Source organism: Prosopis cineraria, unplaced genomic scaffold (genome assembly GCF_029017545.1).
Source record: "Prosopis cineraria cultivar Desert tree isolate PC_DT_omini unplaced genomic scaffold, ASM2901754v1 PC4, whole genome shotgun sequence".
NCBI lineage: Eukaryota > Viridiplantae > Streptophyta > Magnoliopsida > Fabales > Fabaceae > Prosopis > Prosopis cineraria.
In genome coordinates, this window is record NW_026555335.1 from 40,146,683 (window position 1) to 40,160,215 (window position 13,533).

At 32.3% G+C, this 13,533-nt stretch overlaps 1 protein-coding gene and 1 long non-coding RNA gene across 2 annotated transcripts; both read left to right on the forward strand.

The window, feature by feature from the left end:
• Nucleotides 1-1,713: 1,713 nt before the first annotated feature.
• On the forward strand, nt 1,714-4,262 carry LOC129307851 (histone deacetylase 6-like). Its single transcript, XM_054948778.1, has 5 exons — nt 1,714-2,256; nt 2,339-2,782; nt 2,892-3,034; nt 3,341-3,431; nt 3,520-4,262. Exons 1-5 carry the CDS (start codon nt 1,714-1,716, stop codon nt 3,589-3,591), a joined length of 1,293 nt encoding a protein of 430 aa, XP_054804753.1. The 3' UTR covers nt 3,592-4,262.
• A 930-nt stretch (nt 4,263-5,192) lies between these two features.
• On the forward strand, nt 5,193-5,593 carry LOC129308118 (uncharacterized). Its single transcript, XR_008592542.1, has 2 exons — nt 5,193-5,283; nt 5,386-5,593. It is a non-coding gene; the product is annotated as an uncharacterized LOC129308118 (long non-coding RNA).
• The last annotated feature ends 7,940 nt before the right edge of the window (nt 5,594-13,533 follow it).

A 13,533-nucleotide genomic window follows, 5' to 3' on the forward strand; every position in this document is an offset into this window, starting at 1 on the left:
ACACTTTCTTTCTTATTATATTTTTATTTCTATTTAACATTCACAACTCACAAGTAAAGTTATACTCCATCCATAAAAAAATGTAAGATATTTTTAACCGAATCTCACCTTTTAATAAAGTAGTTACATTTTTAAATTAATCTTATTTTTTCATATTTATCCTTATTAGACACCCTAAAAAAATAAAATAATCTATTCAATAGGGTTACTTTTGAAAAAAAATGATTACGTTTTAAAAGATTTAAAATACTTTATATTTTTTTTAATATCCAATTCATCAAAAAATGTCTTACATTTCTTGAATGAAGGGAATATTAAATTAATGATATTTGTGAAAATTTATGTGTTTTTTTATAAATAAGGTTGTAAGTTGTATTTAATAAATTTTATTGATATGTGTAGTTTTATAAAAAAAATATCTCATAAATTAAAAAAAAAAAAAAAGTAGAACACAACTGCCACCTACCCAATCTATGCTGTCGATACGATTCAGTTCTTTTGTTGGCCCCGAATTATTTATTAATATGCGCAGTGAAGTCAAAGGTCGCCACCCCATGTATCCTATGCAGGATCATCATCATGATCAAACCATGTATTATCATTATCAATCACATGAATAACTAAAATTTTAAAATGTTTAAAACCCAACACAACAAATATGAATTCCTTCAATTTAATCTTTAAATATAATTATCTTTTTAAAAGAAATCAATTCGTTTGGAGGAATGTTTGTACTTTAGGAGACGGGGGATAAATGACGGACGTGAAATGTTTTACTTCGATTGGACCAAAATGAGACCATAGGGATTCTTTTAAGCTTTGGGCTTAAAGAACTGGGCCCTATATTAAATTTGGGATAAACAATTTGATCTGTTAGATCAAAATGGGTCTAGAAGAGTCGGTGGGAGTATTCGGCCCACGCAAATGAGCACGGGGGTCTGTGGAACGTGGGACTCATGCTTCACAGAGAAGACGATGGGTTGAGCCTAACAAACTGGAATCTTGTTAAGCTTAGTGCACATTCAGTTATGCGTATGCAGAAGATGCCAGCTGGCTTGACCATGCACTTCCACCGACTTTAACTTATTCTAACTGACTTAACTACTCAGGCGGCGACCGGGGACTTCACTTGCGGTGACTTGCCCCCTCAAGTCAACATATAATTTAAGAGAATAATATTCAAGATGCTGGCAACGCTGTAATCAAACTTTTTTTAAGCTTTTATATGAAAGAGTAAAGAGGTGGAGTAGGATGTGTGTGAATTTCAAACATCCGAATACAATTTCAAGAAACTTGTACATTGGGTCCCTACAAGAGTACAAATTAATCTAATAATTTGTTTTGATTGTATAACCTGTACAAGTATTTTTCTATTTAAAATAATCTTGTTTAAGATATTATTGGATATTAGACGAAGACATTTTATTTTTGTTTGATCGAGATATTAGCACTGAATAAGAAAAAAATCACACATAATTTTTATAATATGTTTACATTTTTAATTTAGTCATTGCAAATATTTTTTAAATTTAAATTAATCGCTCTATTTTTATCGTTAATTTTTGTTGAATTGAGGTCCCTCGTAATATGACTTGCAAGAATGAAGACTGATGTGATTTGATTGATTGTTAGAACTTAGAAGAGGCAAGAAAGACGAAGGAAATTAAAGAACTTGAATTTGGGGTATCGGAGCGAGGAAACAGTAGTCAGAGTATGGGGGACGGTTCAGCCGGTGGTGCTTCGCTACCGTCGGGTCCCGACGGCAGACATCGCCGGGTCGTCTACTTCTACGAACCCGATATCGGTGACTACGAATACCGACCCGACCATCCCATGAAACCCGTCCGAATCCGCATTGCTCACAATCTCATTGTCCAATACAACCTCCCCCGCCACTTCCAAACCGTCCGTCCCTCCCCAGCCACCCTCGAAGACATCAGACGTTTCCACTCCCACGACTACGTTGATTTCCTCTCCACCGTCTCGCCCCAGAGCATCCAAGGCAACACTTGCTACCGTCAGCTCAGGCGCTTCAATCTCGACCAGGACTGTCCCGTCTTTAACGGCCTATTCAATTTCTGTCGGGCCTCCGCCGGTGGCTCCATTGGTGCTGCCGCAATATTGAATCATGGCGATGCTGATATTGCCATCAATTGGGCCGGCGGATTGCACCACGCCAAGAAATGTGAGGCCGCGGGCTTTTGCTACGTCAATGATATCGTCCTCGGCATTCTCGAGCTTCTCAAAGTTCATAGGGTATACTTTCAATTTCTCTGCAATTTTCTAGAACTGTCGTAACTCGAATACAGCTTTTCACATGACCTTTGTCACTGGGCAGCGTGTTTTATATGTGGACATTGATGTCCACCATGGGGATGGTGTGGAGGAGGCTTTTTACACCACTGATAGAGTGATGACCGTGTCTTTTCATAAGTATGGGGACGATTTCTTCCCAGGCACTGGACACTTATACGACACCGGGTCGGGTCCTGGGAAAAGTTATGCCCTACATGTCCCATTAGGGAATGGAATGGACGATGAGAACTTCAATGGACTGTTTCGAGTCATTATTCAGAAAGTCATGGAGGTTTATCAACCTGATGCTGTTGTTCTACAATGCGGAGCTGATTCCTTGTCTGGTGACTTGTTGGGTCCCTTCAACTTGTCTGTAAAAGGCCATGCAGATTCGCTTCGTTTCCTCAGATCATTCAATGTTCCTCTCATGGTTCTCGGTGGGGGAGGATATAAAGTTCAGAACGTTGCTCGTTGCTGGTGTTACGAGGCTTGTCTCTTCACTCCTCCTTATCAAGATTATGAGAAATTTTTTTAGTGGAGATATATATTATATATATTATTTATTGCATATGTACCTAACTCTTCATTTGTTGTAGACAGCAGTAGCAGTTGGAGTGGAACCTGATAATAACTTGTCTTACAATGATTATTATGATTGTTTTGGCCCAGATTATACTCTTCATGTTGATCCTCCCTACGCGGAGAACCAAAACGCACCCGAGGATCTGGAAACGATAAGGTAAAGTACGTGCAATAATGTGTTATTACCGTAAAGTTCGTTGCAGGTGGTCAGTTAAGGCACTGATGTTCTTTTAAATGTAACTGAAGTATCAATTTGTTAGAGATAAAGGGAAGTTTACTTTTACGTTGAGGGAGTGCCATTAAAAGTCTATAGAAGAGCTTGATGTATATATACGGCAACAATTGAATGATTCGATTGAGCTTTTTGGTATGTTAACTGCTAATATGTATGTATGTATGTATGTTAATTTTGCGATGGTGACATGAGGATTTTTTTCTCATTGAAATTCCTTCTTTCTTGCAGGATCCTGGTACTGGATCAACTGTCCAAACTTACCCATGCGCCCAGTGTGCCTTTTCAGACCACACCATCCACCAGCGAAGTTCCAGAAGAGGTTGATTGTTAATTAGTTGTTGCAGATGTTGCCCTTTGCATTCCATTCCTTGACATTTGATTTTATTCAGTACATGAAATGAATTTAGGAAGAAGACGACTTGGATAGAAGACCAAAACGTGGCCTTCTGAGTGGTGAAGATTCCGATTCAGATATATGATGAGGAGGAAGTTAATTCTTAAAGCTAAAATCGGCCTGCCCATATTAAGAGGTACAGATAGTAAATATTACAAGTCCCTTTATATAGTATGAGCAACGTGGCAATCATGCTGGATTCGGGCCTTGTGCAGATAATAAACTTTTCCACAACCATGCATGTGCAACTTGATTATTTTTGGGATTGTGCCTATAACAAGTAAACAATTCATCCACCTCCCAGTTAAATCATGTATTCATGTATAATTAACCCCCAGGCCTTAGCACTATTAGATCAACACTTGAACTGATTAATGAACTCAACTTCTGATCAATCAAGCACTAGCGGGAAAACCCATGGTAAATCATGGAGCTTCAGAATTAGAGGATTGCAAATCTGCAATAGAAGAGAACCTTGGCCCGCGACAAATGATCAATTGACAATTTGAGAGAAAATGCAATTTACTTGATAGTGATCGTGTGCAAATGAATTGGATTTTTTGTTGTGTTTCATGTAAAGCCAAGAAATATACTCTGTACATCACGGATCTTGTAGATAAGAGGAAAGAAGAGAGATGCGCGGGAATGCTTTCTTAGTTTCTTGCTGAGATGATGATGTTTCTGAGTTAACGAGATCAAAGTACTTCACGCCAGTTTAGAGAAGTTGTTATTAGGATTGTTGTAAAAACTGATCAATATAGCTGCCTAGCTGGTCGGGAAGGGCTGTTACAGAGTTGTTATTCTGGTATATAAGTAGTACAACATGGGTCACTCTTTGTCTGTACTCGATCAATTCAAAGAAGCTTTTTTCAGATTTGCTCGTACAATTTCCTTGTTATGCGTCTTTGTCTAGTATGGATGGAGAAATGGAATGGTCATTTTGGGCTATGAAGAGTTAGACAGACGATGAAGACGTCGTGTTGGAGGCAGAGTAAAAAGGAAATAACACGGAGGATAAGCATTGAGCTCAGGCACGTCACGTGATGCCTGTCTGAATTTATAAAATGGAAGTTGCAGCTGTGCCTATATCAGCTAGCCAACAACTTGATTCACAGGCTGATCACAACTATTCCTGGAGAAATAAAAACAAAACAAAAAGCTAAGTTAGCGCATGGGAAGTAGGCCAAAGCCTTACTCTAAAACCACCACCTCAAGGACAATAACGAATATCTATATAACAAGTGAACATTGCCAGCTTCATATCAAGAAATTTAAATTGCCGCTACTTGACTCTTGAACAGAGCTGAGAAAACGAGACAATAAAAGCTGGGATTATTATACGCAAAAGTCTTCTCTCTCTGTTAATAGCGAGCATTAAAATTTTCAATCAAGTTGAGCTGAAATCATGCAACTCCAACTGCACATTACCAAGGCGTGAAGGCTGAACTGAAGACAGACTATTGCTGAGCGCAACACTGAAGTTCACGTTGCCTTGTAATTTCCGAAAGGGACTCTAACAGATATTAATAATAAAATGAAAAGAGCCAGAGAAGTCAACATTAAGTAGGTTCTCATGGGAGAGTGTAATTGATTGGTTCATTTTTCTATGAAATCAGGAATAAACAAAAAGAACGTGGCTCAGCTATAAAATCTGAAACCTTGCCTTCCTACTTGTATCAAGAAATAAGCATGGGTCAGTCGAAGCTGATAGCTGCGGTACTGGTAGCTTTTTTCCTTCTGGGTCACTTTACAGCAGCCTGGTCCCCTCATCCCTGTGGTAAGTTCAATAATGAATTGCTCAAGTGTGTGTGTGTGTGGATGTGTAATGATTTGGAATAATGGGTAATTGATGATCATTTGTGTTGGAGTGCATGAAAAGAAGGAGAGGAGGAGAGTTTGAAGAGGAAGATAATAGAGAGGTCAAGAAGAAGAGTTCTGTCACCGCCTCCTGCCCCTGCCAGAAATCGAGCCTCTTCACAGAGTGCCCCGGCTCCTCCTCCTTCGCCTCATCTCTGACTATGATATCTCTACTCTACCTACCTACTATCTATTTTTCAAACATTAAATAAATGTGTCTTGTACTTGTCTGCTATCATGCTTTGACTTGTCTCCTATTTTAAATATTCATGCACTTCACTGGCTTTATTTAATCCATCACTTTTTTATGGATTGAAGTCTAATTGTATTTTTGTACTTATTTTTTAAGTGTATTAAACATCATATACTCTTAAATAAAATAATTTTATTTTTAAATTATTTTTTTAATGAACAAAAAGTCCCTTCATTAAGAAACTATTAATTTTATTATTATATATTGATGTGATATGTGCATGGACGTACAATAACATATAAAATCTTGATCATATATTTTGATGCCAATTTATTCAAAACTCTTTTTTCAAGAGTGTTAAACACTTAATTTTTTTTAGAAATACTGAATACCTTAAAGTTTTGTTAAAATAAACTTTAAAAATATTATCAAAATATTAAATATTTTTATATTTAATAATTTAAATATCATTATTTATAAATATTCATTCAAAATTTATAAATTACTTTTTATATGTTAACAACTCAAATTAGCATTTTATAAATTTATAGATGACTTTTTTTATATATCGATATTCAATCTTTTTTCTAAGACAATACTTAAACCGTTATGCTTTTTATACGTGTAGGAACTTACTTATATTTTTAATATTGATTAAATTTTTTAATTTTTTTTGGTCAACTAATAATCTTCCTACAAAATAGTGCAATACCCAAATTTAATGCTTTCTATACATTGCAGTGTTAGGAGTAAAATTAGAAATATGACAATCAGAACTAACAAAATAACAACAAAAATATTTATTTAAAAGATATCACTTATTCCATTAATATGCTAAAAAAAGTTACTTAACAAGAAAAAAAATGCAAAAATGAGAAGAAAAAATCCTTTCATTAATTTGAAAATTCATCCCCTTCATTTGTAATACAAAATTACAAAATATTAAAATATTAAATTGGATAGTGTATTGTTTTAAATAATAATATTTAAATTATTAAATATTAAGATACTTAATATTTTCAAAATATTTTTTAAATTTTATTTTAATAAGACTTCAAGATATCTAGCTCTCCTTGAAAAAGACTTTAAGATTCTTAGAACTCCTGAAAAAAAGTTTAAAGATAAATTAGCACTAAAAAACATAGTCAAAGTCTTACATATCACTATATGTGGGCCCTGCGCACATGCTACATCAGTATATAATGATAGAGTTAATGATTCATTAATAAAGGGGTTTTTTTGCTTCTCAAAAAAATAATTTAAGGGTAAAATTATCCCATTTAAAAAATATAGGGCACCTAAAATTTCTAAAAAATAAATATAGGAACAAAATTAAACATTAACCCCTTCTCTATTGTCCAACTAGTCCCACCTTGCCAGCTCCTTGCAAGCCAAAGTTGAAACCAAGTAATAGAACAATTCTTTCCCAATTGAAGTGGACTTTCAATACGTCATCCATGAAGGAATTTTAATGTTAACTAAAATTTTAATTTATGAATTTAAATTTAAATTTTATAATATTTAAAATCTTACATTAATTTTTTTTGAATAGTATAAAAAAATTTCAAAAGAAGAAATAGAAAGGTGAAAACAATAAATGAGATGAGAAACAAAAGTATCAAATGCATTGATAGTAAAAACTTTTTGAAAATGATACTGTTAGAATAATTGAATTTTCAAATAACTTGCGTGCAGAGAGAATTTAAAATTATAAAAATTTATAATAAAATTGTTAAATTGTCAATGTGAGTTGAGTTAACTTGGTGTAGAGAGAGGTACCACATTGAATAAAATTGGATAATAATATATATATATATATATATATATGGCAAAAGACTCATAAATTAATGTCTTAAGATTTTCAGTTAAAATTTGATGACATACTCACCTGGATGTGCCTTCTTGAAATTTTTTGATGACCCAACTGTGTTATCACCTCTTTCAAGAGATGTTACCCAAGCCCCACAAAAATATGAATTTGAGTCTAAAATTCTTTAATTTTTTTCCCCTATTATCTCTCAACCTATGTACTTCATTTGGTTTTTATTATAAAGTATTTTCAACCTCTTCATTTAAATCAAGAAGTCAAGAAATGACAGTTAATTCATAAAATATATCTTCAAATAGGATATTTGCCCCCAATTGAAAGTTAGCTATGGGTGTTGTATAAGTAAGTACCATTAATTAAAACTAGTATCCCAACCCATGTGGTGCACATGCAAGATATCATTAATTAGATTAGTTTATATGTATTCTTAAAGTTACCTCCTTGTAAGATATTTCTTTTAATCATATTTGTATAACACCTTTTAGAAATAATTTTTGATCCAAAATATAAGACATCTTGTAATATTTAAATTATTTTTTTAATTAACCTTTCTTTGATTAGCATGAAAGTATTTAATGTAGTTATATAATTATTTAAAATCTAAGATAAGAATAGAACTAATTAATATACATGATACAGTTGAAAATGCCCTTCAATAAAAAATGGAAAGATTAAGTTATACTATGGAGCATTGTTGTCATATACTGTTTTTGAAATCAACAACGTTGATGTTTTTTTTTTTTTTACTGAATACGTGGCATTTAGTTGAACCGCATTATTCTACAGCTAATTGAAGGAATGATAAATCTAAATGGCATAATCTAACTAATTCTGATGGAGAAGTATATCCCATAAGCAAAAAGTTTAAGCAAATAATTAGTGTAAGGTGTGGTACAAAAAAGAATTATAATCCATTTTCAATATTCTCAAATATCTCTTGCAATATAATATTTATCATTCTTGAGGATTTCTTATTATTTTTGTCATGAATTAGTATCTTTAGGCTTTTTGTGTGTAAAATTATTTGCATCTGGCAAAACTAATTTCATATAAGGAAAAACTTATAATAATTAATGTCTTATTTTATTAATAAAATATTACGTGAGTTATTCAATGTCTTGGATCATAATAATTTAGTGAAATGTTAGAAAAGTATATAGACAAATAAAAGGATTGCTTGTTATTTTATAATTTAATGTTCTTAAAAATATAACTTCTCCCCATGCCAAAAAAAAAATTCATGCTTAATAAATAAAGCACTCATACTTTAAAAAAAAGCACTTAAAGAACCAAAAAAATTATAAATTCAAAGTATTCATTAATTTTTGTCAGTAATAGAATTTGTATTATAATTTTTGAGTTAATAATTAATCATGTTTTGTAAAATTATAATTATTTATTTTTATAAAATTATTATGAGTTATAACTGATAAGTGATTATAAAAAAATGTTTACAAAATTCTTTTAGGAAAAACACAACTTTAAGCCCTTGTGCTTTACTTGAATTTTGTTATAGGTCGTTATACTTTTTTATCGATGTTCAACGTCCCTACTCTTTTCTCTATCTGAAAAATATAGGGACTTATAGTAAAACTTGAACAAAGTGTTAAGTTTTAAAGTTGTGTTTCTCATTCCATTATCATAAAAATTAGAATCATAACTTTAAAGATATAATAAAAAGAACATATAACAAATTATAAAACCAAGGATAAGAATTCTATTGAAGAACTATTTTTTTAAAACATGAAATATATAATAACATGAGTAATAAATTATTAAAAAATAAAAAGTGTCTCATTACCTTTTTTGACAATAATTTTTTGATCCACCATATATATGAAATAAGCACTTGACATAAAAATAATCATAATAATAAATAATTGCAATTCTTCTAATCATAGCTAACAATCTTAAAATCCCTCTTGGCAAAACCCGTTCCCCGCAAAAAGAATAAAACACATTTAGTTGACACTTCACAGATAAAGGGCGAAAAAAAAAAAAAGTGCCACTCCAAATACCACAGCATGATATGCATCACTATCATTTATTCATTACACATATATCTCTATTTTGTACTTTAATTTCATAATGAAATGAACCTCTACACTCATAAATTTATGAATAGAAAAGAATGAGAACATCAGCACCACGATTTCTCGACTACTTATGTATAGATAGACATATTTCCCGAGAAAACTAACTCATGATGTTACGGCAAGTTGATACGCTTGCCACTTTAGATCCCTGCTTGGAAGTGTGCTTACCTCCACTCCAATGTCATGTTCATAAAACAAGTCTATTTTGCCATTACTACACAATAATTATTAACTCAACTCAATCAATCGTATATCTAATATAAGATAAAACTGAATTCGAATGTCCAAAATGTTTTTCTACATTACACTTCTGCATCAAGCCTAAATGTTGCAAAATAAACAACAGATCTAAGCTGTTGAAGGCATTCATATCATCGTAATCTTCATCTGATTCACAAAATCTATTTCAATATTACACTGTTGGATGGTTTACATTAGACAAGTATAATCGTAGAATGCTTTGAACATTATGATTTCGGAGATAAGCTAAGAGCGCACTGGACCATGGCCATAAGAAATACTGAATTAAATTTAAATTTGCGCAATTTACCTTATTTCAAAGATCCCCAATTTGTCCTACTTGTCTTCACATTTTCAATTATTACATAATGGGAAAAAAAAAATCAACCCAATGATAAGATCATCAAAGTACAAAAACTACTCACAGTGCAAGTTCAGGATAGCAACCTCCCTGTAGAAGTTAAAGGCACTGGGAATCCTTTCTATGAGCAGGTTCAATCCCACTCCTAGCCATTTCTAGACGCTTTCTAGCCTTTGATAGCTGAATGGACTAAAAGGCAAAAATATTTCAGATCCATAGAAAAAGTATTGTGGGAATTTGTATATGCCAAACATTTTTATTAGGGGCTCAAATGAATTTAGTAACCTTGGAAGAGTAAATCAACGGTTATATCATGGAAGTGAAACATGAGAAACGTGTTGTCAGAGTTATCGCAGAAATTCTACTCTGCACTATAAACAAACGTTCTTTTGAAGAAGGAAGAGTTTCAAATAAGCAAATGTTCTTATTTAACTGCAAGTGTGGTAAATTATTTCCTACATGGTCAACACCTTCGATGCAAGAAGCATGCTTGCAACAAAGACTTCAGCAAGAAAAAGCTCAATATTGACTCTAGCCAAATATCAACATAAGAAGCAGCAGTGGCGGAGTTAGGATCTTAGTATAAAAAAAACATTTTTATCTTTTCAAAATCCATTAAATTTCTTTCTTTTTTTTCTTTGTCTTTGTTTCTTAATTCAATTTTTAGTTATAGATTTGAAAGTGTAGTGAGTTAGCAAAATGTATTCAACGAGTTTATTCTTGATTCTTAAATCTTCATTCTTTGTTGCCTTTTTTTCCTAACTAATATTCTTAAGACAAGGATAATGCGGGTCTAGTTTAATCAAATTGGTTTTTTTCTTCTAATTTTTTAAGAATTAATAAATAATATTGACATTTAGTTGTGATGAAATTGTGAGTTAATATTCACTAGACTAAGTTAAAAAATTAAATTTTAAATTTGGGTTAAATGTAACATTGAAATGGATTTAAAGTTTAAAATATTAAAATATGGAGGTGTAAAGTATTGAAAAAAAAAGGAACAAATTATAAAATATAAAAATATAAGCCCCAGATATGCTATTTTTCCTAAGTGAGGGGCGGCAAATGCCCCCCCTTAGTAGCACATGGCTCCGCCACTGAGAGGCAGCTTGTACACAATTTCAATTAATTGAAGACATAATTCTATTATTCCATGACGTGGCAAGACATAAATTCCTTGATAAATAAAGTGGATAAAAACTGCATCACTCACCTCAATGACTTTTGGATTGCAAAGAGAGAATGCCTCTCCTAAAAAGGAAATCAAGTGTTCTCTAGATTATTACGTGATTAAAAAAAAGGAATTAAGCCACTTAAGTTAATATATCAAGATAAGTATAATTGTATAAGGCTAGATTAACAATTTTGAGAAATTTACCAGGAACTGACATTACCCATAGAGAGCATTATTAAAACAGAATCTAAAGCCCTCAAGCAACTGCTTTCATCTAAATGAATCTGTTAAAATGTCGTAAGTTCCCAGACCATACCTTTGATCAGTCTAAGAACCTAATTGCACTTTTTGTCCACTTAGATCTTCAACTTTTATGTTTGAGTTTTCCATAGGTAATGAATCATCAGTATGCCTTTTAGTGAATGCTGTGGTAGTTGCCCTATTTTCAAGATATGCAATACAACCACAGAAATCAAAGATGAAAAAATGGTTAAAATTAAAAGAGAAAATTAAAAAAATAATAGGGATGTGGATGTTTCAACTTTCTTTGTCACTCCAATCTATATCCTTCACGATAGGGACGTAAATGCCCCTAAAAAAGAAACATGACAAGCCTTTTTGTAGTAGTGCAAAAAGAATTTATGGCCTATTTTCAAGACAAGTTGGGTTCCAAATCTCTTAAGGCATGGAATAAAGAAGAAGAAGCTCATCAAGTTTGATTATCTATCAAAGATCAATAATCAACTAAGTTTGGCACTAGAGATTCCACCTTAACCTAGGATTACTCCTATTAATATACTCTTCTTCATTGTGGAAGAATGGTAAAGAAGAAATGGACTGCTGCAACAAATAATATAGCACTTTGGAAAAGAGAAGAAGATTGGCAAAGAAGGGAAAAATGAAAGGGAAGGGTTGAAGAACATAATAGTAACAGTGAACTGGAAGAACAACAAAAGTCAATAATGATGAAGCCAAGAAGAAAATGGGTTTGTGGATAAAGGACAATGGTCGGTAGATTGCTTGTATAAATATGAATTAATGGTGGAATAGAGAAAGGCACCTAGGAGCAAAACAATGCGGCCGAATGAGTGGACAATAACAGTAGATGAAGTGTCAAAGCTGACAATAGACCCAAGAATGGCTAAAGAGGAGGAGATGGATGAAGGTGCCTAGGGTGAGGAAAGGGAACACATAAAAATTACACTAGAAGCCAATACAGAGGCCCCAAAATAAAAGTATTCGTGAGGGGCACAAATTTCAAACACACCTTACACCAAAAAATTTAAACAACATGCTCACCTAGTACGTCACAAATGGAGGAATACGGGGCCTACCTAGGTGAACTATCCATGTACTATAGTTAGGTCCATCCTAAAATTAGATAGAATTGATGACAAGCGAGAATCATATTTAATGACCACTCAATAAACTTATTTACAGATAATAAACAATAACAAGTCCCATTCAAAAAAAAAATAAGTCCTTATTCTCATTTTAACATCAATTTCATATTAGTCCTTGTCTAGAAATAAGTTTCTTAAGTGGTCCTTGAATATGAGTCTCCCTTAAAATAATTAAGGACTCTAAGGTGAAACTTTATAGCATCCAAAATTCTTGGCTCATATTTTGGACAAATATAGCATATATATAGTAATTGACATCATTGCTAGCTGTGATTTTTAAAAAAATGACAATTAAGGACTCCATAAGACTATTAATTATAATTAGATCACGAATTATTGAAATTCTAATTTTGAACCATGGTCGTTACTTAGAATTAAAAATATATATAAGTTTGCAAAATTGCCTTCACTTGAAAAATTAAAAAAAAAGAGAGACATTACTGAAATTACGATGACAGGTTAAGATTATCGTTAATCTTAGATGGGAAAACTAAAATCCATACTTAAGAATAGCTTATTTTTTAGTATGAAGCTAAAATTCACTTATGAAATTTTCGAAAGGTACTTATAAATATATATGATAGTCACTTGAAAATTTACCAAAATCACTTTGAATATGAAACTAATCACTAATGGATTTTTATGCTTGTTAATATATAGGTAAACTACTTAAAAATCAAGAAAAGATAATCTCAATTAGAAAAGAGTTAAGGTGCATTTTTTCCCCTGATGTATTTCTCAAAGAGCACCCAGTACCTTAAAGTTTTTGTTAGAGCAATTTTGCTTCTATAGTTATTAAAACAAAGCATTTTTTCCCTTTCTGTTGAAATTCTAACATTGACTTCAAATGTTGACTATTAAAAAATTTGATGAAA

Coding starts and splice junctions, on each gene's coding strand:
- LOC129307851 (XM_054948778.1), top strand. CDS start 1,714: ATGGGGGACGGTTCAGCCGGTGGTGCTTCGCTACCGTCGGGTCCCGAC. Junction 2,783..2,891: donor CTCGTTGCTGGTGTTACGAG/GCTTGTCTCTTC, acceptor CATTTGTTGTAG/ACAGCAGTAGCAGTTGGAGT. Junction 3,432..3,519: donor CCAGCGAAGTTCCAGAAGAG/GTTGATTGTTAA, acceptor AAATGAATTTAG/GAAGAAGACGACTTGGATAG.